A 23,872-nucleotide genomic window follows, 5' to 3' on the forward strand; every position below is an offset into this window, starting at 1 on the left:
AGGATTACCCAAAGTATAAAATTCAGGAGAAAATTACTTGGAAAGAATTATTACTTTAGAGAACAATTCATGCTCGTTTCCAGTCCATTAACTCCTTCCTCCTCTGCAAAACCCACCATCAGTTTCCCAATGGAGAGGAGCGCTGTCACAGCTGCCAATCATTTCTGCAATGGTTCCCTGTCCCCAAACCATTGTTTAAAGGACCAAAAAAAAAAAAAAAAAAGTGAAGGGAAAAACAAAACACCCTTTTCCCCTCCTTATTATTGACTGTTATAAGAGAAAAGCAGTTCCTGAAATCCAGGTCTCATAAAAAAAATTTAAAAAATCAATAACTTTAGTGACTTATTTGTGCTGCGGAAGGTTTGTTTCCCAATTCTGACAGTGTCTCTTCCTATTTAGTGTCACCTGGGTCTCTCCACCAGGATGTCAAGAGAGATTCCTCAGCCGTGATTTGCGCTCGTCTCTCCCCGTTTAGAGCGGCTCAGGTGGGAGCGGGGCTGAAGATGGATCCAGCCGCGCCGCGGGGCCCCTGCCAGCTCCTGCTGCCCCCCCCCAGGGAAGCCACGGGCTCTGCAGCTGGGGCTTGGACCCCCCCGGTGCCACCATCAGGGGCTGCAGCCCCATCATGGCCATGGAGCCGGCACCCAGGGGCTCTTCCCAGCCAGCTGCCCCCCGTTGCCTCCTGCTCGCCCACCCCCAGCCCCAGCCCCTGCCCCCTGCCCACGCAGCGCTGGGCGCTCAGCACCCCTCCCGCAGGGGCTGCGGGGATGGGGGGTGCGGAGCTGCTGCCGCAGAGCGCCCACCCTCCCCTTCCATTTGGGCTGCGAGTTTCCTGCCTCCCCATCACCAGAGTGCCTCATCAATCACGTTCCTTCTAATTAACTTCTAATTTACCTCTTTAGTCAAATCTGTTTACAATCAGAGACAAGAAACCCCAGCCCAGCGCCGTGCCATGCGGATCGCTTCCTCCCCCCTCGCGCTCGGCTGCCCCCGCACCGCGACCCCGCATCGCCCAGCGGGGTCCAGCTCAGGGCCCGAGCCCATCCCCAACCAAGCTGCCCACCGCAGCGTCCCTGTGTCAGGGGACCCCAGCAAAACGCAAGCCCCAGTGCCCAGCCCCAGGCCCCAAGGGGGACACGGGGGGCTCCATGCGCCTGCCTGGGGCTCGGAGGTGCAGATGAAGCCGCCTGGTGGGGACACATTTGGGGCCACCTCCTGTCACTGCAGTGGGGACGTGCTCGGGGCCGTCTCCAGCAGCTCAGGGGCTGCTCAGCCTCCCCCCCTCCCTGTAAGCGCATCCAACCCCAAAGCCAACAACCACGATGCTGCCCCCGAACTTCAACCCCTGGTCAAAAATATCAGAAGCTAAGCCAGGGAACAAACCCGACGTTGTACAACCCACCGATAAGAAAACCTGTTATTAGCTCAACCCTTTAATCCTCCCCCAATTCCAATAACCACATTTTTCACAGCTGCTCAGGCTCCCGGGGCCGGTCTTCATACCTCCGAGGCATTTCTGTACCGCTCAACATGGCAGCAAAAATGAGCTGGCCTGCAGCAGCAGCAGCAGCACATTTAGCTGAATAATTATCTTAATTAATAACAGAGGGCCCAGGTGGGCACCCAGCCCATCCGAACACCAAGCCAGAGGACCCGGCTCCTCGCAGCAGGGCTGTGCCCAGGGCACGTGCGTGGCAGCCCCAGCCCCTGCCACTGCCCTGCAGCAGGGGATGGGGGCGAGCTCCCTGCCCCAGGCACTGCGCAGGGGGCACTGCGAGGCTGCCCTGCTTTGCTGGGGGGGTTTTAGGAGATTGGGGGTTTCACACGTCCCGGGCAGGGCGCTGCCTCCAGACCCTGTGGCACGCAGAGATCACCAGGATCCTAACGTGTGTGCAGCGGGGCTCCTGGCTTCTGAAATCCTTAGGAGATTAGGAGGAGAGAATTCATCATCTGTCTTGTAAAAGCCTGACTTGTAATAACAAGCTCTGTGCTAATTCCTCAGCAACATCTGGAACATCCTTATCTATCAGGAGAGAGACACAAAGACTGCGTCGTGCTCAGGTAAGCGCTGGCATTTTGGCTTTTCATAATCCCCTCCAACGTCTCTCCGGCAGCTCAGGGAGAAAAAGAGCTACAGAAAGCACCCTGACAGCGGGCCCGTGCTGCTGGGAGCCGGCTGTGCCAACCCCAGGGAAGGGACAAGGGCACTGCTGGGCCAGCAGGACAGGGCTGCCAGGGCAGGGGGAGCCTCCCCGCACACCCAGCGCCATCGTCTCGGAGCACCAGGGCGCTGCTGAGCCCCTGCACCTGCAGGCAGCTCCCCCGAGGTGCCAAGCGAACCCATCACAGCTCCAGCACCGATCCTTTCAGTGAACTACCCAGAGACTTACAGGCTTTGGGGAAGCACTTTGAAGAGCTCACAAATTACAAAAGGGGGAAAAAAAAAAAACACAATCAAAGAAAAGCTGCCTCCTAAAGCAGGAACATTCATTACAAGCAGCCCAAGCTTCCTCCGGCAGCGCTGCTCCTGGGAAGCTGGCGGCCCAGCCACTGGAGCAGGGAATTATTTTCAGCCCAGTCTCTGTATTTAGTAACTCAGCTACGACATCTAGAATGGAAAATATTAAAGGAAGAGAAATTTACTTCCAGAAAGCAAAACTCCAGCCAGAGCAGTACAAGGGAGGCGTTTTCACTCCTGCCAGAGCCACGGCTGGAGAGCCCCCGGCCGCCGGGAGCAGAGCCCAGCGCTGAGCGTGCACAGCACCAGGACTGCCAGCACCTCACAGTGTGCAGCAGCCGGGCACACACACACACAGCAAACTGGGTGAGGTCACGTTAAAGGTGGCATCTTTAGATTTAAAACAAAAAGCATAACGCAAAACCTTAGCTTGTACTCAAGTAGATTCTATTACTATTTTCAAGAACCTCCCCTACCTCCCCCCTCCAATGTGCTCCCCTGCTTTGCAAAATTGCTTCATGTTCATTAAGTTCCTCCTCCTGTTCTGCCTCAAAACACCTTGTTTGTGTCACCTCCCTTTCTCCTCTGCTTTTCAAATGCAGGTGTGCAGTGGGACAAGGAACTTGCCTGGAGGAAGATCCAACGACCAGCTTTGATCCCAAGTGCACTGCCCGTGGTGTGGAAGGGAAGAAGTCCAAGATTCGTGTAAAGTCAAAAACTAAAAGTGGGGGGGGGGGGGGGGGGGGGAAATGGAGAAGGGGGGTAGGTGGTGAAAATAATTTAAGAAAAGAAATGAGGAATTCAAACAAAGCTTGAAAAAGTGTTTTTGCACGTTCCTTTAGCTGCTGAAACCACGACTTCCACGCCGATCCCCCAAACTGCATTTGATGCCACCCAGGCCAGCAGCGCCTGCTGCAGTCATGATTGAAGGCAGCCTTTAAGCTTCCCTGACAATGCATTTTTCTTGGAGATAAAAAATGAATGCTGCCAGCATGCAAATCTCTCTAAATTAGGCAGGGCCCAGCTTACTGGAGCTGTGATGTTTTGTGATGACAATCATTAACTTTAGCAGAAGAAAAAAGGATGCAGGAAAATCATCTGAGCCACCTCCCGTCCCAGCTGGGAGTCCCTGCTCGGGGAAGCTGTGAGATTCGGCAGGCTGGCATCTGAAATTACACTGCAAGTGCAGAAGGGCAACAGAAAAATGAGCTGTGGCCTGTTTCATTGCGATCAATAAGTCAGCCAGAGGCAAATCACTTGGTCTTTCTGCAGCTTTCTGCACCTGGAAGAGCTGGCATTAGTGGGGCTCTCCCCTTTCTATTGGTGGACTTAGTGCTGCTATAAAAGCCAGACTCCCAGTTCAAGACTCAGAATACTGATTTTCTGCAGAACATGCGCAGCCAAGTCCTGAAGCAGACTGTGAAAAGAAAAGTTGATGGCATTTGGGCGTTTTATTGACCACTTACCTTCCCCACTCATTTTGAGTGGAACCCGGACAGAACCTCCCCGATGTCCCCTTCAGGAGGGGTGAGAGCTGACCAACCTGTGCCAAAACTTGCCTTTGCTTCTGACTCACCCTGGGGAAGATTTAGCAGGAATGGTTAAAGTGGTTGTAGTTCCTGGTTTGTGCTCTGGCAGAGACCAGCAACCCGCTGAAGAACAGCTGAACTGGACACACCCCAACCCAACTCCTCAACCTCCCCACGAAGTGGGCTGCATGTTCTCCTTAGTGCACTGGGCTGGAGTAACATGCTACAGTTGTCTTGAGCTATCTGTGCTTCCTCTTTACCCTGCTCCTAAGCATCATACTGTCATATTGTTTTGTGCTCTGATCACTGCTGTTGGACTTTGGGAAAAAAATTGAAACATCTTTGAGATACCCTACTGCAAGGTAAGCACCTACAGTCACACTCATAGTAGGACTTAAATAACAAACAAAGAATTAAAAAAAAAAGCAAACTATATTTAATATCTCCAAAATCCCATTTAGAATAGTTTCATAGAAACATTGTTTTTATCGTGCAATCAGGGCTGGAAGAGGGCAGCAAAAGAAGAGAGCCAGACGCTGCATCCTCCTAGGGAAATACAGAATTCAGCCGCCAGGTCCTCAGAAATTCTCCAGCAGGTCCATGATCCGCTTCTGCTCACTCTCCCGGAACTCCTGGTTCTTCCCATCCCCGATGTTCTCTGCATACTCTGTGGGAAAGAAAGCAGACAGGCAGAAAAACAGATGTTGAGTAAGACACTAATGACCAATGTCCAACTTCTCTTACAGAGGTACCACAGCAGAATCTAAATCTGTGTCCACTGCCAACAACTGCATGGGAATTTATGTAAGGAGCACTGATGGATTTTTCCCCCCAATCTCCGGGGTTAAAGCTTTGCATAATAAACACCTACTGACCCCTCATTAACATTTTGTAGCAAACAGACTACAGCAAAAACATGCTGCTCTCATCATGAAGCTCCACGAGAAGCAAGCAGACGCTCACCAACGTTACCCTTTCCCCAGGGTCTGACCACGACGAGAGCTGACGGCGTTCTTCCCAACCCCTGCACAGGAGGAGCCCCCTGGCAGCTGTTTAGACTGGAGAGCTGGAGTGCTCACCACTTTCAGACCAAGAAACTCGGAACAGCTCTGGACATCAGTAGCTTTCCAGGTCTCCTCTAACACCATGCATCATCCAGGAAGGTCAGGCAGGAGCCCATACACAGCTGTTACACTTCCCTAACTTTAGGTTTAACGTGTCTGTTTCCCAAGCACCCTGAATTGGGATTTTTGTAAAACTAGTAAAGTGGAGATCATTCCTGAATCTACAAGTGCTTTTAAATCATATGGAAGGAAACACACCAATTAAGAATTCACTACAAAGCAAACTCCCTGTCTTCAACTAGACCCCAATCAAGGTCTTGCTTATCCAAGCACATGGCCAAACACTGCACAGCAGAGATTCCCTCTGCAGCTCTCCTTCCTGACATTCTTTTCAAGCCAGCAGCTCTCATTCCCTTGCAACCCTGCTCCTTCCTGCTAACAGAACCTACATATTCAAAGATGGCTTAAAAAGAAAAACTAAAAAGCAGATTCTGAGCTGCAAAAGCAAGGACCTGAACAAATCTTAGTAAATCAGGAGCAGACTGCTTGGTTAGACACTGCTTTCCAGCCTCCGCCTTCTCTCATTCTTTCCCTTCTTCCTAAACAAACAGAACAGCTTGTATTCAGCATCTGAATAGTAACTTGCTGTAGAAAGTTTGCTTTAATATTTATACGTTCAGCACTGCTACATGCCTCTGAGCTCCATCAAAGCCTTTATTATAAGAGCACTGAAAGGAGTGAGGACAGGGAGAAGTTAGCTGATGTGGGAGTCTCCCCCCATGTGTGTACTCTCTCTCTCTCTCTCCATGTACAAAAAGCAGAATTCTTTGCCAAGGCCTCTGGGAGAAATCCTTTTAATATTTATGAACTGCTACAGTACCTGTAACAAGAGCAGGTGGAAAACACCAAGGTTTGCTGCAAGTCAACCTGTCTGCCTCTCAGTCCTGGAGAAGGGGGACGAGCGCAGGGAATTCTGCCTTCAGAGGGCGGAAAAGCTTCTCCCCCACACGGATCGCAGGCGGTGAGCTCGTGGAGCTGCTCGTTGCAGCTGCTGGAGCACTCGGTGAGCCACCTGCACAGCAGCTAGCTGCAGAAGGGCAGGGCCCCGGGGGCAAAGGGCTGCATGGCAGGGACCGTAACCTGTGTCCTCCTGTGCTGGAGGGGAATCGCAGCGCGGCAGACACAGGGTTATTCCCAGGAGAACAAGCTGCAGAGCCCAGGCGTTTAGCTCAGGTTCTCCTGTCCCCTTCGGGCACTATCAGAGCGCTTTCTGTCGAACAGCCTTGGCCCCCCCGGGGAGCACAGCGAGGAGCAGGCTCTGTCCCCAAACGAGACCTTTCCTGTGCTTTGTCAGACTAAGTGCCTCTGAAACAGATGCAGCCACTGCAACTGCCTTTGTTTATTGCAGCCCAAGGGCAACGCTTTCCTGGCTGCCGCTACATCCTGACAGCTCCGAGGAGCACCCAAGCGAAAGGAAAGGAAAGGAGAGGAGAGGAGAGGAGGGACTCCTCCAGCTGGCTGCCTGCTGGCACAGCCCCGAGGGCCCCGGGGGTGCACCCGGCGGGCAGGGCTCTGCAGGGCTCTGCAGGGTGGCCGCAGGCAGGGGGCTGGTGGCCCGGCCGGGCCATTTGCCCACCAGGCACTGAACCACAGCACAAGCGGTGGAGCTGCCACTAATGCCACTGCCCCTCTATTGTCCCAGTAAGACAGCAAAAACAAGCCACGAGGAATTCCTCTCGTCTTTTGCAAAAGCTCAGCATTTTTCCTCCTAAATATTTAGGTTTCTTAAGACTAAAAACCCCACGACTCCCACGGCAGACTGTTTACTGGGCTACCAACAGTTGGTAATTTGAAAAGACCACATAAAGCCCCCAGAACCAGGTTTAAGAAAAAATCATCCAATGAGATTTTATGTATTTACTTTCTTATTTAAAATTCTACCGCTTCAGTGAGACAGCAAAAATCAAACGTAGGCTCCCTCTGCCAACAGTTAAACAGAGCTTACACGTCTCTGTAGCTACACAAAGGGAAGGGACCTAAGATTGGTTTCTGCTTCATTAGACAAAATACAATGGTTACAGAACAGTAAAAATCAATAGGGAAATATTGAAGCTTGTAATGGATATTGGAAGCCATAAAGCCTGCACATACCGAGGGACCACAAATGCCAAATTTAGCATCGTCCTTAAAACACACTTACCTTCCCTCTGTGATTACACACGCTAACGGGTTTGGGTCGGATTTCGGTGGGTATCCCACCCAGCACCTCCCTGACATGCCCACTACCTGACCTAAGCCCAAGGCTTAACCAGGCCTTGGGTGCCTGTGCCAGGCAAGGAGCCTCAGGGCCACCCAGCACCCACACAGCTCCATGGCCTGCGCCGAGCAGCGCTGCCTGGGGAGGTGTGTGCCTCGCTCCTTCGGCTGGGGGAGACGCAGACCAAACGTCCCCGACGCAGGCACGGCCCCCTGATGGGAGCAGCCTCCCTGCAAAGCGCCCTCCCAGCCAGCACACAGCTCTCAGCTGTGTTCTTCCTAAAAACAAGCCAACCGTCCCACTGCAAGCAACGCCTGATCTGCAAGGAAGAGGAACTGGGGGAGGACTGGTCAGCCTGCAGAAATGCGTTTAATGAGCCTTTGGTTATTCCCTGCCCACTCCTCCCCCCCGAAAGTCCTGCCGTAAGGAAGCAGTCCTGCTTCCGCACTTGCATCAGAAATGATTCTGAGCAACCCCAAGGGATCCATCAGCTGTCAGGTTGCCAGAGAAACATGGAGAATATGTAGGCCATAAAAATCTAACTAAAAAACCAAGCACCTAATTAGTATGCGAAAATAGAAAATAAAAACTGAACAAGAGCAAAACACTGAAAAAAAAAGTAAAAATCAAGCAGCCCTCAACTGTCCTGAGAGCAGCCGGAAGCTGGATTAGGAATGGTTCAGTGCTGAAGGCTCCCAACATCTCAGTCACTCTGAATATAATCTCCTACGCTCCTCATGCCAGGTAATTTCAGAAATCCCCCAGTGGCCTACAGCCTGCAGGCAGGCTTCCAGGGTCCAACACCAAACCAGTACTTCAGACAGGCAATGGAACAGCTCTTCTGGAGAGGCAAATGCTTACCTGCGGTGTAACTTGATAAAAGCTGGTGGATCCACACTGAGGAGATACTGGAACATAAGGGTGTAAGTCCTAACCAAGACTAAATGTCAGCAGCACAGGCTGCAGGTGAGCTCTGTACTAGTCCTACCTGCCAGGAATCTTTTGGTTCCCCGTTCCAGTGCTTCACAAGGGCCCACCAACAAATTCATTTCTGAAGCTATTGACAACCGTGAAGGCACAAGTCCCTAAAACTGACAAGTGTGACAGCCGGAGAAGAGCTGAAAGACAGCCCCAAATACTGTATCCATCACCTGTATTATTAACATGCCATTGAAGGTCTCCTTAGGAAGTGCACGTATCCCTGCTGGGACTCCTGAAATTGCTGTACAATCTGCACTTTCCATAAGCAGCTTGCAAGACATGATAAAGCCATAGAAAAAGTTTCACAATGCAAGTCACTGCCTGTGACAAAAAAATCAGATGAAATTTTAATGCAGCTGCCCTTCAGTTCAGGAAGGGAAGCTCAGTATGTAAATCAACACGCCACGGGAGCGAACATGAGGCGTGCGTGCAGACAAATCTCCCGGGTACCTGGGGCCCAGGTCAGGTGTGGGAATCTGAACATGGTCGCGTGTCACATCCGAAGCTGCAAGTGGGCAGTTTGGAGGCAGGAATTGTTAAGTATCATAATTGAAAGCAGAAAAGGCATCCTATCCAGTCCCACTCCCCTCCCCGTTCATCAGCAGGCATCAGCTTGAACTTGCTGGGGAAGGACAAGGGCCAAAGATCGCCGATAGCCGCAGGTTGTCTCAGTGTCAGAAAATCACTCCTATTTTTTATACCAGCTATCTTTCTCATCTCCTCTCTTTCCTGCATATGTGAAGGGAGAAAAACAACAGGATCTGCAAGGAAAAAAAGGCTGCCTCTACCTCCCACTGCTGAAGGGAAAAAAGAAAAGGCCAGGAGCACATCATTGTTATTCCCTAGGAAAGCAGAAACATCAAAACAACGCAACCCAGAGCCCAGCACCCCAGAGATGCAGCTGACTTTCCTTCCTCTTCAGAAGAGAGAGCTCCTTACTCTTCACCGACAGCAGCACAGCCTCTCAAGAGCAGACACGGCCCCACACAACCCTCTGCTAAAACAGGAGAGGCTTCTCCCGGGGCAGCAGATCAGCGCTGCTCCAGCCACATCTCACAGCTCAGGGGGGCTGAGGGGGGAGTCCTGAGCCCTGTCCTCCCCTTCCCCTGTCCAATGGCTGCTTCTGCTGAAGGACAGCAGGCTCCAGATGAGAGCCACAGCTCAAATAAGCACTGCTCTAATTCAACATAAGCATTCAAAATAACAAGCAGTACTTTAGAACCAGGATTGCAAATCACAACAGCTACGTTTTAAAGCTACAGAGGATACTTTAATGCTATAATCCATATTAATCTGACACTAAGAGCAAGACAAATACACCGTGGATACTAATACGGTGCAGATGGTAAAGTACAGGACCATGTTAATGAAAGATGAGACTCCACTGTTCCTCCCTCTAGCATGCACATACACTTCCCTTAAATATTTACTCTAGTGTTAAAGTCAGCAGCAAGTCCCAGCCAGTCTGCAGCTGATGGTGTTACGTGACAGCAGCCAACAGCGAGCATCCTCACCCCAAGGTGAGGCACAACTCTTATCCCAGCGATTCCAGCCCTGCCCAGACCTCAGAACGTAACTGCTGCATGAGGCTGCTCATGAACTCAAGGAGAATTACATGCAAAGGCTCATCCTACCAAGTGATGACCATGCTGATCCTGGTAAAGAACGAGACGCGCGTAGGAATAGCTGAACTCACCCTTCAGAATATGTCGAACAATTTTAATGGAGCTGCCCCTCATGTTCAGAATCTGATGAACTCTTTGACGAATCTGATCAGGGACAGGAAACAGAAGAAAGTAATCTTCAACAACAGAAAACCATGCACAACTCTACTTTTTGCAACTTTCTTTGAGGTGCAAGCAGAAACCCCAAGTACCACAAAACCCAACTCAGCCTTGCTAGCCCACAGTCCCAGAGCACCCACTTAAAAGCCTTCAGGAAGACGTGGCACAGGTACAAGTCACCACATGAAGTCACAAATGCGTTGGTGACAGCAGAGGAGCAGTATTTTGCTTAGTTCAGGAAAAGTCACCTGCTGCAGCCTGTGCTTTCAAGAGGCCTTCTGAGAGAACATCCTCTTCTGCTGCTCTCAGCAGTGGTACAAATTGGGCCTTTCCATTTCAAGCTGTGACCTTGCTTATGGCAGGCTGTGTGAGCTCAGTGTTAAACGTCAGCTTCTGTACCTACCGTTGCCCTCCCAACTGCTGTAAGTTCACAAAGTTGCATGGACACAAGCACAGTAAGTTTCCTCCCAGAAAAGGAATTACAGAAAGAGAGGATTAAGAGGTAATATCTGCAAGGATTTATTGCCTTGTTTGTATCATGGATGGAAACACAGGTGATCTGCCAACCTTGGATATAGCTTTACCTGGGGAACATTGGCATTACAGATCTCTGCCATGATGTAACAAATGAGCTGTAGAACAAAGAGACCAGCATCCAGGCGACGAAGATAGAATTCATCTTCCATGTCATCATCTATTATCTCTCCGCGACGTACCATGTCCTGTAAAGCAGTGCAAAGAAAAGGGTGTCGAGACTGGCTCTCAAAGTACTTTCCATTAGTAAAGGCAAAACACTGGTGATAATTGTGGTTTCTTAAACGCTTTGCTCCCCCAAGATATGAACATCCATCCATTTCTCACCAAAGAAATACTACTTTTAATAATTCATTTAAATTCACAAAACATTTCAGTCAATTTTGAGCAAGGTTTTGCCGTTGCTGGTTGTGAAGTGTGTCCACCTGCAAATGTAAATATTAATGTAAACATACGAACTGCACTCCTAAACCGAGTGATTACAGCCCGTGAATGTGAAACAAACCAGTGTTTTACTACTTGCAAGTTTTGTCAAAACGGAACAAAACCCATGTTCTCCTACTGGCCATCTGAGGGTGCTGGTAAGCAGTGCAGAACATGACTCCAGCCAGCTCAAAGACCTACCAGGCTTCCAACTCCATCACCAGCTGATGAATGAGAAACCAGGTCTCAAAATTCTGCACAAGTGAAATTTTACCATTCCCAGCCCTGATCTTCCAACAGCGTTTGGCAGGAAGCCTGAGAGGGCCAAGCCTCCAGCTGCAGCACGCTGCCAGGAGAGCTCTGGTTCCTGGGGCAATGGCCGAGGGCTCTCGCTGCTTCTCCAAACACTGCCAGAACTTTCTCAGAACGGTGTTTCACCAGACAGACCCGCCCAAACGGAGCCCAAAGGCAGAATGCAAGAGGCCACTCCACCCTTCTGGTTCGGACAGAGCATTTTGTTCACAGCACTGGCAAGAACAGCCTGGCAAGAAATTCTGATCAGTTTTGTCTGGGGAAAGGCCCACTCCATCCAGAGTGAACCCAGCGTTACTCTTCACGGAGACCAACAGACCAGAGTAACTGATGTCATGCATGACCTTTTGTGTTTTGGGGGTTTGTTTTTTGGTTTTGTTTTTAAATCAAGGAAACAGCTTGTCAGACGCTGCTAGCTTGCTGCAGCTCGGGTTACTCATTATGCAGCAGTGTGGCAGGTGGGCACACACCAGCAGAGCAATATTTTCTCATTAGAGCCATCACCAGCGAGCACGGTACCCATAACGCTCACCGAGCACTTTCTCCACATGCACATGCTCTAAGTGAACACACGCAAGGTGACCAGCACCAAAGCTGATTTAAGCTACCACATTTTCCTGTTTTATCAAGCCAAAGCCTTTCATCTAATTATAGGTGGAGTATTTTAGGCACAAGAAGGAAAACTAATCCTGTACACTTCTCACTGGAGAGTGCAATAAATGCTCACTATACGGAAATCTGATTAAGTGACTTAGAAATGCAGCTGTTTATTGCTGCCTCCCAAAAGTCAGAGAAGAAAGCACATGTAATGAAATATTTTTCCTTTCCTCCTAGGAATCTAGCTTGCCAATGAAAGAACAAGTTTAAAAAGCAATGCCTAATTACCAATGTCATAAGACAACCACATTGGCTACCCTGCAGGGTGCTTTAGCATCAGATCCTTTAGGCTCCAGTATTTGCAAACTGTGATTTACTCCATGCTTCCAAAATCATGGGCACAGGCATGACTGCACAAAGCTTGCGTGCAAGCTCCTGCCAGTAAAAAGAAATCCAATTTTATGCAAGGAGCAACATTCCCCACCTACATCAATGCCAAATTAAATGAATCTGGTCAAATCTGGTCTCTAAAACTAACCATTGCACCTGGCAAGCCAGAGATCGGCAGCTACTCACTGAAATAGCCAAAAACCCCATGAGAAAAAAAGAGAAGTCACTCAATTCTCAAAACTCAGTGCTAAATTCCTGAACAGAAAAATATCAACAGGCAAGGATTTTGAATCACCAGAGCAGGAAACAAAGCCCATTCCTGTTCTGTATTCTGATCCAAGCACGGTGATCACAGGAGCAGGATCCAGGCAACTGTCGCCTTGATTACACAGCGAAGGCAGCAGTTACAACAGCCCCTCTCGGCACAGAAGCGAGATTATTTTGCACCAGTGAATTAAGCAGATACAAATTAGAAGACAAATACAGTCTGAGGTACCTTTTCACAGCCCTTTTTTTTTTTTTTCAAAAAACAAACAAAAAAAAAAAAACAAAAAACCCAAACTTTAAATGCTAATCTGCCTCCCAGTACAGTACCAAGCAGCCACCTTTCCACTTTGTCTCTCTTTCAAAGCTGTCAAGTTGCTAACCTCCAAATGAGCACTCAGATGCCATTTCTAATCTGCCAACAATATGTGCTGAGATGCCCCTTGCTGATGGGAGAAGACAGCAATGAGATGGGCTTCTGTGAAGCTAAAATGAGCTTCTCTCGCACTAATGAGGCAGGACTGACAGGCCTCAAGGTGTCAAGCAAAGACCCAAACCTAGAGATACAACGGATCTGCCGATCTGTGCCAGAGACCACATCTGCTCCACAGCCACCGGACTGGGGCCCAGAAGATTCCCTGCATCCTCCTTCCTTACATCTTATTCACCTCTCCCAGCAAAGCCCAGCGAGGCAGTGCTTCTAGCAGGAAAGTTGGAAGCTCACCCCAGCCTGCTGGCCATTTCCCAGGAAACCTCCCAGCACAGGCAGCCTCAACTCGGCCACACTGAAAAATCCGCACACGCTCCCGTGACCTCCGGTGTGCTCTTTCCACAGGGCACTGACACCTCCCCGGCCACCACCACCTCCTGCTTTCAGCACAGGTCCAGGCAATTTATCTGTCACTCTGACCTGGACTTGAACACTGGGCTAATACCAGCCAGGAGCCGCTAGGAGTTCCACCTCTCCCTTTCAAGGATGGAATCACTTAACTGTAGCACAATTAGCATGTAATTTGTAAGTCATTATAGCGCAAAGTATCTGCTGAGAATATTTTACTGAATAAACCCGTGAGCATCATTTTCCACTGAACTATAAAAATATTAAACCATCCTCGTCTGCTCCTGCCATTTTTAGGGATCGCTGAGGCTATTGCTGCCGCCTATAATTATGCCTCATTTTAGAGGGAGTTGAAAGCCACAGTTTTGCACCTTTTCCTACAGAAAGGATTAAAGAATTTGAGACAGGGACAAGATCCTTACTGGGTTTCATTACCTAAAAACTCTGAGAAGAGTGCTAAGACAGGCACCAGGTGTTAGAGACAAATGCTTACGGACTTTGCTCCTGGGTTTCAGGTAGCAATCAGGGTAATCATGAAGTTATCACCTCTGATCACTTCTGAACAGATCCCACAGCAGCAAATGTCTGGTTAACACTGAGACGAAGGGAGGCTCTCCCTCTGGACCGTACCCTCTTTCATTGTCCAGATTCATGGTGCAGCTTCATAATAATTGTTCTTCTTCAGAAACAGCTGGCTTAAGAAATTCCTCCCTTCCCTTCTGTTCTCAACTATTTCCACGCCTTCACTGCCACAGTCTGAAGGGCTGAGCTATAAACCAGATCACAAAAATAAGCTAAGCTAAAAGAAAAAAAAAAAAAAAAGGAAAAGAACAGCAAGAGCAGGAGCTTCTTATGCCAGCTGCACTACTAAAGATAAAACTTCAGGTATGATACCTTCAATCATTCTTTGTGTAATCATGTTTCCACTTCTTGTAATGCCAGACTTACACCAGGATACTCTGTCCATCAGACTTGAATCTCTCTTTTCAGTATAGGCTGAACGTGTAAAAATTCATCAGGCATCTTTTTTTCCTTTGGGGCAGGGAGAAAGGAAAGGATTCGTATTCCAGATTTTTTTGGGTACCGTGCCCTCCACTGCAAGAGGAAGGTCAAAACCCCCCGGGTGACAAAGCGCAGCTTCTAAAGGACCAAGCGTTCAAACCATCCACTTCAATGATTCATGTGCAACAACTACAAACGTTAAAGCAGCCATAGATCCTGTCAAAGCTAGATAATTCCCTGACCTGACAGGCACAATGATGGCTTTTGCCTACTTCTCCGTGAGGAAACCGCTTGAGCCACTTCAGATCTCAGCAGACCGTTTCCCATTGACCATTTTAGGATGCTAAAAAGCAAAGCAATCAGTAACTCCAGAAGTGTTGAGGCTTGTTCCTTGCTTGGAATGTCGTATTTCATACACTGTGCCCAATGCTCTAACCTGCTGGGAGATACAGCAAGAAGTAGTAGCACGGTGACACGCTTAATATCATCTGTGCTGCCTCGAGATGATCGGGATTGCAAATGGACAAATTTCTAGTCCAGCCCTGTCCAGATTTCTAACCTCCTAATCTTTACTACCAGGCTCGGAACAGCTCTGCTTTGAAAAACCAATGTCCTTCACATGCAAAGTACAAATCTGCTTCTCAGAGGTGACATGAGCAAATCTCAGAGAAATGCTTTGATATTTTCTGTTGAAATATATTGCAGAAGGTCAAAGCACATATGGGATGCTTCTGCCAAATCCTATTATTAGCACTAATAGGAGGAAGAACTGAGATCCGTTTATTCCAGCCATTCCAGCCTACAGAGCACTGCACTGGGGCAAAAGCACACCGGCCTTCTGGAGGCAGGAGGAAAGTCTGAGTTCTTGTGCTTTCTCTTCTCGTTTATCAGTAAACATGAATGGGTTGTAATTAATTAAATTGCTTCTACACAAGCTTCTTCACACTCCAACTCCCTTCACCCCTGCTCTGTTGGCTGTTTGCTACAGGTGTTAATAATATTTAGAGCCAACTTCAAGACCTTTTTGATAAGGGGTAAATACATACACTAGTTCCGCTCATTTCAGGTAAGGGCTCTATACAGAAGCTGCCCATACACCGAGATTTCAGCCAGAAAAATCAGCTCTGCTTTTTGATTTCTAACACCCACACACCAACACCGAAACCTAGAGAATAAATAATTTCTTGTTCTGTTTCGAGGTGGATGAATGGAGCGTGGAGGGATAGCAGGAAAGGGTAAAGGCTGTTTTTCTTCGGGCCACTGTTCATTTGTGAAGCTGCAGCTGTCCATATGGAGTCTGGATGCTGGCAGCAAAAGCAGCTCCATTCATCACTCAGCCTTTTGCCTTTTTGAGCAGCAGCATCACCGCTGAGCTCTGATGCCCCCAAAATGTTTGGCAGCGCCTGGAGAAACAGCCTTGGCAGCAAGGGGACAGCTGTTTGTCGGAGCCCGGCAGGGGGCTGCAGCCCGGGCACGCTGAGCTCACCCGCGTGCAGGGACGGCGGCTGCAGCGATTACTCTCCGTCAGTGCTAATCAATCTCAGCCCCTCTTCAGCGCTGATACAGATAATCTTGTGGGAAGCGGGCCAAGCTCGCTAACAGCTCTGCAAGCTGCTTCCTGACTCCGACAGCTCATTCTCTTTCAAGAAGTCTGTTCCAGCTTCAGTTCCAAGAAAGTACTAGGTGGTACCCATGCTCATGTCATTCGAAACGTTCACTGCTGGTGTGCAGAACGCACACAGACTTGGGCTGCAGCCTCATCTGTCTAATCAAAATAGAAGTTTTCTCATGGGTAATCAGAACTCTACAGACCAGGGCAGGAGGCCTCACACATTACCATGTAATTATCTGCATTTCGCTTCTCTCCATCCACCAAACCAAGCAAAATTTCAGACAAGTAAAAATGAAGGTAACCCGACTGAGGCCCTCTTCGTAGGATTCACTAAGAGATGTCCAGAAGCACTTGCTGTAAATAAGTTCTCATCCCATCTTATCTAAGGTACCAGAAGATGTAGAGTGGGGCAACAAAAGCTGAGGGAGAAGTCAGCACAGGTACGAAGGCTTGGCTCAGAACAGCGACCTGGCTGAGCCAGAAGCTTTGTGCAGATGCCATGCCTGTGCAGAAGCACCACAGACACGGGCTAGTACAACTTCAGCAATACATACATGTTTCTCTCCATCGATCTTCTTATCAGCTGCCTGCATTGCATCCAGATACTTAAAATACAGTTCCATCAGCCTATCAACCTGCAAGGACAGAAGAGAGAGACCTAAGCAAGAGAAAACGAACAATGCCGTCATCTTTAATCCTTCATGTTATGCTGTTTTTCTTCCAGCTGCAGTCTATGCAAAATACCAGGCAGTTCTGTCACTCCCAGGAAGGAATGCATTAGAACGATGGTACAAGTGTTGGACAGATGAGCATGCTCAGTCTGTGAGCATCCGAATGTAATCCCATGTCACAAGATGGTCTCATCAGCTCCAGCTAAAAGGAAGCAGAGACGTGTCCCCAGCCCACTCGTTCTCGTGTTGTGGCTCTCCAGTTCTCCTGGTTTCTTAAATGGACTTTTCTGTGCTGAATGTAGCCAAGCTTCTGCTACATTTAACAGACAGGTCTAATATAGAGTGGAGAGCAGGAGAACCCTGACAACTTAAACCCTTTCTAGTAATGGGAAATTTTATCCAATTCTTAGATCAAGTTATGAAAAACACCTTTAAAACATACTAATGAGAAATACTGGTTCCTCTGTATTTCTCAAGTGGTGGAATTTAAAAATCCCCTGGGAATTATTGGTTTGCAAAAGCTGCTGCTTCTTTTTCACAGCTGTTTGATCTACCCACCACCATGTAAATATTTTGTTAAGAACTTCCCAGACTAAGCACCATTGAAGTGACGCATTGTAGGGGAGGAATGGGGAACGTTGAGTGTGTACTAATCCAACTCCTACAATTTCTGCAAAAGAGCTTCACTAGAACAGACTGGCACCTTTCCATGCTTCCCTGGTCCCGCAGAGCCAGCAATATGTGGTACACGATCAGCCCTCAGCACAAGGCACAACCCAGGACTACCAGCTGTGCGAGAGCACCAGAAAACAAGAGTGCATACGACGGAGGAGGCCAAGCACTAAAGGCACCAGCAGCCCTCCAGTGTGTAGACAACAACAGGAATGAGAGAAGGATGGTGTGAGTGTGCAGGTCCCTACAGACAGGCACAGGAGCTGCTTTTTAGGAACTCAGTAAATGCACGCAGGCACCCTGCCATCATCAAGCGTCCTCTGAGTCCAGCAGCCCAGAGACTGCAGACACACGTTCCGCACACTCACCTTCTCACTGTCATTCTCTGTGAATTTATTCAGCAACCGTGTCCTCTGCTGCCCTCTCAGGTTTCGCAGAAGGGAGGCCAGGATGGAACAGACATGTTCTAGAGAAACAAAATGAAAATTGCACGCTGAGATCAGAAACAGCAGCTTATACTCTCTGTAACATGCCATTAAATTTACTACCACCACTCCGGCACGTAGCTGCCGATAGCAGAACCCAGGTTCCTGCCAGCACCAGCGAGTGCAGGCAGAACAGCAGCAGAAGCAGCAAGCTGTGGCTGCAGGGAGCACAGGCAGCTCCTCTGCCACCACAACCAGGCCAGGGAGGCATCCCCAGACCTCCTGCACTACTCCTGCTACCCTGACCCTGCTTTTTGTCAGTGAACCTGACAAAAAGCAACTTACATAAAGCACAAATTCTGCTTTAGTTCAACTCGCCGTGCTTGCAGGCGCCCCAGCAGCACGCTGCTCTGTGTGGTCTCAAGCAGAGGCCAGCCCCGCGGAGCACCCAGCACACCCAAGTGGAGTTCAGGCTGTTCTGTAACAGGGCCCAAGCTCTCTGCTCCCCGAGGCAAAGGAAACAAACCGATCTTCTCTAAAACTCCCCTTTTACACACGGAGGGTGCAATGTGCTTCCTTAAGCACAAATATTTGGCTTTCCTGGGCTGCGATGAAGTACAGAAGAAAGTGCTTCTCCTTAGGTCATTTCCTCAGGAGGATTCTCCAGTTTTATGTGCATCTTATACAAAATACACCCTTGGTTTTGAAACATTTCTCATCAAGTTCTCCAGTTACAACTCCCACACATTGGCTCCGTTTCGTTTTGCCAGCGAGCAACTTCCCGGGCAGGAGAAGGAACCGAGCACTTCTGGAAACCAGAGGAGTCCAGGAAGGAGCCCAGAGAAGGGCGTCCGCCTGCCTCCTGCCCTCCGGAAGCAGGAAGAGCCACAACCAGCACTCACCTGCACCCCACATCGCTCCTGCACGGGCATAGGAGACGCAGAGCTGTGAACCATTTGCAAAATGAACGCCAACATCAGAAACAATGCAGAGCATCAAGGAGTATACGGCTCTACTAATGAGAAATAAAACCCAGCAGCAAAGCGTGAGGCAATGACAGAAGCACGGGTTTCTCTCCCTTGCCGAATCTTTTGGTGTTGCTTCCTGCCTGCAGGTCTGCGTTAAATATAGACCTTACATTATAGATATTGAAATATATTTTAAATTGTAACTTCTCTCCTTTCCCTCGCTTTAATCTTGATGATTAAGACTGATGAAGAATAATGGACATAAAAATTTCCTCACCTACAGTGACGGGGAGGGGAGAGCAGTGTCAGGATTTTATGTTTTTGAGAGGAAAATACAACGCACGGAGGAAAGGGATCATCCCTGCCATCAAACCATTTAGCGTGCATTTCCACAGTGCTGCCTAGCCCGGAGCCACGAGAAGCCTAGATCAATTGCATCAGCCTACAAGAACAAGTGACATCTACGCGTTCGTATGGATCTGTTGCACTAACAGCCAGCAAACACTTCCACTGAAGGGCTGAAGGCACAGGGGCTGCTTGTCCAAGCCGTGGGTCTGCCCTCCCGGCAGCACAGGTTATCTGCACACTACAGAAGGGCAGCGACAGAAGAGGAGAGACACACGTCCACACGCGCCCACCCCCCCATTTCATTAGCTACTTACAAACGCAGCTTCCTTAGAAACAGATTTCTGCCTGAGGTGGTGTCAATTTTTCATGTACCAAAGAGATTGGGAGAGCTGCTGGCAGGAGGAGCAGGGGAGATAACAGGTTTATCTGGTGGCCGGCACCGCTCGGCTGCTCTGTCATTTCGACAGGCTAACATGGAGGTGAAGGATGGCTCCGGCTCCGGCACTGCATGCTCTTGCTGCAGAGAAACAGTTATTCCACACAAACAGCTCTGAATTAAGTGTCTTCATTAAAAAACACTGCGAGAGCCTCCAAAGTACTTGCTGGCTCCTATTTCCTTAAGTATTAAAAAAAGATATAATGAAGACTTTTTAAAATAAATCCCAACAGATACTCTGCTGTTACAGAAAGAAGGCAGAATCCTGTATTTCACACTGTTTAGCCTTTTTTTTTTTTTTGAAGTGTTTAGAAGTGTTGACAGTATTTATATATATATAAATATAATATATATTTCAATATTCCTGCACTAGGAAATGCATTTCAGCCATTGTTTTTGCTTTGGTGCCCACGTGCAGAAGGTTATTTATTATACTGATAAAATCTTAGAAGCTACTGAGAAATCTAAACAAAGCGATGCAGGTTTTCTAAGAATGAGGTTATTCTTTACACACAGCATCACACAAAGCCCAGAAAACATCTATTTCCTGGTCAAAATGTTCCAAAAACGTTGCGCAGAAATATTCCTCAGCTGACTGATCAGGAAAATGCCTTTTTCTCGATCAGCTTCTTGAAAACTCCCCGGTGTGGTTCCGTGCCGACCCCCAAATCGCAGTTGTGCTGCACACAGCTGGCCCAGTGAGCACTGGCATCCACCTGCAGGAGCCAAAACCAGGGCAAGGCCTGCGGTAAGAGAAGTGCTACGGGAGAAGCGGCTGAGCCCATTTTCAGGGGATTAAACGTCCAGCTGCACTGCAGAAAGGAGAGGCGTTCGCTGGAAACACGTCTGTAGGCACGGGGACCTTGCCACGCTCCCATGGATTGCACTGCTGCTCACCACGCATCTGCAAATTTGTAGGAGTGCATAATCTGCGTGTGCTCTCAGTAGGATCTTCTCTGGAAGGGGATTAGTGGCTGGTGCTGCTCCGAGCCCTCAGAAAGCCAAGCCCGCAGCTCCCTGCTGGGATCTCAGCTAAGGACAGGCCCCGAGCACAGCTCCCAAGGCAGCGCCTCGGCCCCACGGACTCTGTGTTTGGGCAACTTCCAAACAGTCAAACACACAGCACCCAGCCCCAGTCCACAGCACACACACAAACGGAGTCTCTTTGGAGGGGAACAGACAAGGCCAGAGGAAAATGTTGCTGTCCAGCCCCAATTTCTAAGAACTAAACACATTTCTCCTGTAAGCACCACCAAAAAGTCCCGCTCAGCACCACCACCGACTCCTCCACCAGCACTAACTTACCACTGGCAGCCAGCAAACATTACGAACAACGCTTACCAAAAAAAAGTTGCTTTTTTATTAGCAGGCAAGGTCGTCATCTTCCCCCCTCTGCACCAGTTCGGCTGCGTGTAGCCGAACTCTCTGCGGTGCCGTTCTCTTGGTGCAGCGTGCACGCGGCCACCGCCTGCTCTCAGCTCTCAACCCGTGTGTGCTCACCCGTCTGTGCCAGCTCTCCTTACACCAGCAGCACCCCGGGCTCTCAGGAGCCTTTCCCTCTCCAGACAGGCACGAAGACTTCAGAATGCAAGCAGTGTTTAAAACACCCTAATTAGATCGATCTTGACTTCAGCTGCAGCGTGCTGGAATACAGATTAATCTATTCCATGGCTGGCACTGGCAGCTGCAGCAGCAGGAGGTCCTGTCAAATCAAGCCGTAACATTACACTCCTCTGCCTTTACCACCCCCAAAGCTCCCTGTGTTTTTTGGTTTTCACACCCCGTTCGGAGGGATGCCTCCCTCCGCTCCCCAGCGCAGGATCCTGGGGCAGGAGCAGCGCTCGGGGCTGCAGGGCAGCAGCAGTCTCTGGGTGGACAAGATGTGTGACCCTGGTGTTCTGATGACCCCACCAGGATCTCTCTAAGAACCTTCTGTCTTGTGAAGGCCTCCTGAGATAAACTGAGGTTCCTCACTCGAAGCAGAAAAGCACAAGAATAAAGCAGCCGCCTCCTTCCGAAGCTCCCAGCCTGCACGCACTGCGCAGAGGCTGTGGCTCTGGGTGGGTTTGCAGGGAAAAGCTGCAGGAAGAACCTGGAGCACGCCAGGGCCAGCCCCACGCCGCCAACAGCTCTGCCGGGCACAGAGCCACAGCCCGCGGCCAACGCTTGTGCCAACAGTGAGATGGGGGCAGCCCCAGCAGTGAGGAGCTCGGGTCTGTCTGCAGGAGGGTTGCCTGCCCGCCGCGCTGCCCCAAAGGGCCTGGCTTTGCTGGTAATTACACCAAGGGCTGACCTTCGCTTCCAGTTCAGCAGCCCGCTCCTTCCCTGGCCGTCCGAATGCAGCTGAGCAGTTCTGTTCAAGCAGAGCGATGCCTCTGCTAGGCATTCATTTCGGCTGCCCACCAGATGAAAGAACAGCGCCTGCTGGCTGCCAGAAGGTCTCTCAATAAAGACACTCGCTCTCGGGTCATTTGTCTGTGCTGCCTTTTCACTTCTTCATGTCAGGGGAACTTATTTCTGCAGCAAGTATTCATTCCAAGGGGCTTTGCTACCTTTCAGCGCGGGTCACAGAGGAGTAAAATCGTATTTACTAAGAAACAGATTTTGCTGCTGTTGTTTTTTAACGCGTACAGCTGACGAGCTCCAAAGAAGGCTTCCTTTTTGCTGGAGGGTGAACAGGCAAAAAAAAACCCCAGAGATAGGAATTCTCATTTGGAAATTGGCTGAACTAATTCTCAGGTTATCAAATTAAGCATTCCTAAGTAAAACTGACATCTAGGACAAGAGAAGGCATTTAAATGAAGATGAATTGAACAAACATCCTTTTATAGTTCATTAGACTCTCCAAGTGAGCACAACTAGCTGGCAAATGGCTGTACGAGGAGCAGGACACGCAGCCTATCACACCAGTTCTGATGGCTGCACCACAGCCCCGCTAACTCGGGAGGAATTTGTGCCCTCTCCATTTTCAGCTGGCTGAGCCCTTTCAGGAATTTCGGGTTAGTACCCAACACTTTGGTTCGACTGCTGCTGAGGAAGTCCAGGGCTGCAGATCCTGGTACCTTTATGGCCAGCTAAGACACGGCGCTGGGATGGGGGCTTTGGAACACAGCCATCCATACAGCACCAGCTGCATTTCCAGACGTGCAACACAGAAGCATTACTTCAAATCTTGCCCCAGATTTACGCAGTTACCCAGAGCCAGAAGCACTTTTATCCTTGCACTCGCCCGTGCTAAGCACTCACCTCCTTGCTGGCTCTGCCTTCACAGCTTGGCCAGGAGCGTGCCAGGCTGCTCTGCTTGGTAGGGCAGGACCCCCTGTGGGGCGCAGTGCTGCCCACCTCACACCCACCTTGGGCAAACTCCTCGCCACAGCTGGGTCCCTGCCTTCCAACCGCTGCTCTCTACAGGCAGGCGATGTTACACCATCGTTACACCATCGCAGAGACAACCACCACCAAAAGCCTGCTAAAGACCGTTAGAAAAATTTCCCTTTCTTCTTTCTTAATTACGTCATGTACATAGAAGCATAAATACCTGCAGTTTGGATTTAAACCATCCAGAGTTTCCCTAGAGTAAAATGATTTTTCAACACCAGCAGTGTTTGAGATGTGGTTATCCAGCACTGGCATCTTTATGCTAGCTTTAAAAAATAGAAACATGTTACAGAAAAGTTATTTTTTTAATCAAATTTAATTTGGATTATAAATTTTCATAATAAACAAAAGCTCAGCAAGCCACACTGAGGTTTTTTTGGTAGGGTATATATTATTTTCACACATCTGAAACACCACCTTCAAGACAATAAAGGAAGCATCATTTCTGACACGATCTCCAATGTAAAAAGCAACATTACTACAGAATAAAAACAAGGGGAATGTTTTCCTCCCATCATCAGACACAATCCCTAAGCGTCTATCCTGACGCTCTCGACAGCATTACAGCGAGCACAAATTCCTTGGAATTTCTTTTTAATAAATACTGAAGCCTTTGCTACAAAGCTATTGTAGCCAAACCTTTAACGGAATACATTCCTCCGTTTGATGTAGACTTGAAAACTCTCCTAGAAAACGAGCATTGGTCATTTTTCTTCTTTTTCCAACAGTCAGGACACAGGCTGAAGTTTTTATGGGAAACGGTAACAAGAACAGACTGACTACCCGCATCCTTTTTGCTAAGGAGATATGCAGAGGGAAATGTGTCCCCAGGGCCACCCCAGCCCAGAAGGCAACAACTCCCAGTCACGCGAGGCTTGTACAATTTCCTCTAAACCCAGCGGGCACCACCAGTTCTTTCCAGCGTTGCT

The 23,872-nt window shown here is 49.2% G+C and overlaps 1 protein-coding gene and 1 long non-coding RNA gene across 2 annotated transcripts in view; one reads left to right on the forward strand and one right to left on the reverse strand.

Annotated features, from left to right (window-relative positions):
• The first annotated feature begins 1,023 nt into the window (after positions 1-1,023).
• LOC137865316 (uncharacterized) lies at positions 1,024-4,676 on the forward strand. Its single transcript, XR_011101862.1, has 2 exons — positions 1,024-2,061; positions 3,061-4,676. It is a non-coding gene; the product is annotated as an uncharacterized lncRNA (long non-coding RNA).
• Positions 4,401-23,872, reverse strand: part of CTNNBL1 (catenin beta like 1) — a 46,021-nt gene continuing 26,549 nt past the window's right edge. The window contains exons 12-16 of the mRNA XM_068700294.1: positions 17,757-17,854; positions 16,600-16,680; positions 10,658-10,795; positions 9,986-10,058; positions 4,401-4,654 (exon numbers count right to left, since the gene is read on the reverse strand). Coding sequence (XP_068556395.1) covers positions 4,566-4,654; positions 9,986-10,058; positions 10,658-10,795; positions 16,600-16,680; positions 17,757-17,854 — 479 coding nt within the window. The 3' untranslated portion in view covers positions 4,401-4,565. The remainder of the gene's footprint in view (positions 4,655-9,985; positions 10,059-10,657; positions 10,796-16,599; positions 16,681-17,756; positions 17,855-23,872) is intronic.

The sequence above is a fragment of the Anas acuta genome, chromosome 16 (assembly GCF_963932015.1).
Source record: "Anas acuta chromosome 16, bAnaAcu1.1, whole genome shotgun sequence".
NCBI classification, from domain to species: Eukaryota; Metazoa; Chordata; class Aves; order Anseriformes; family Anatidae; genus Anas; species Anas acuta.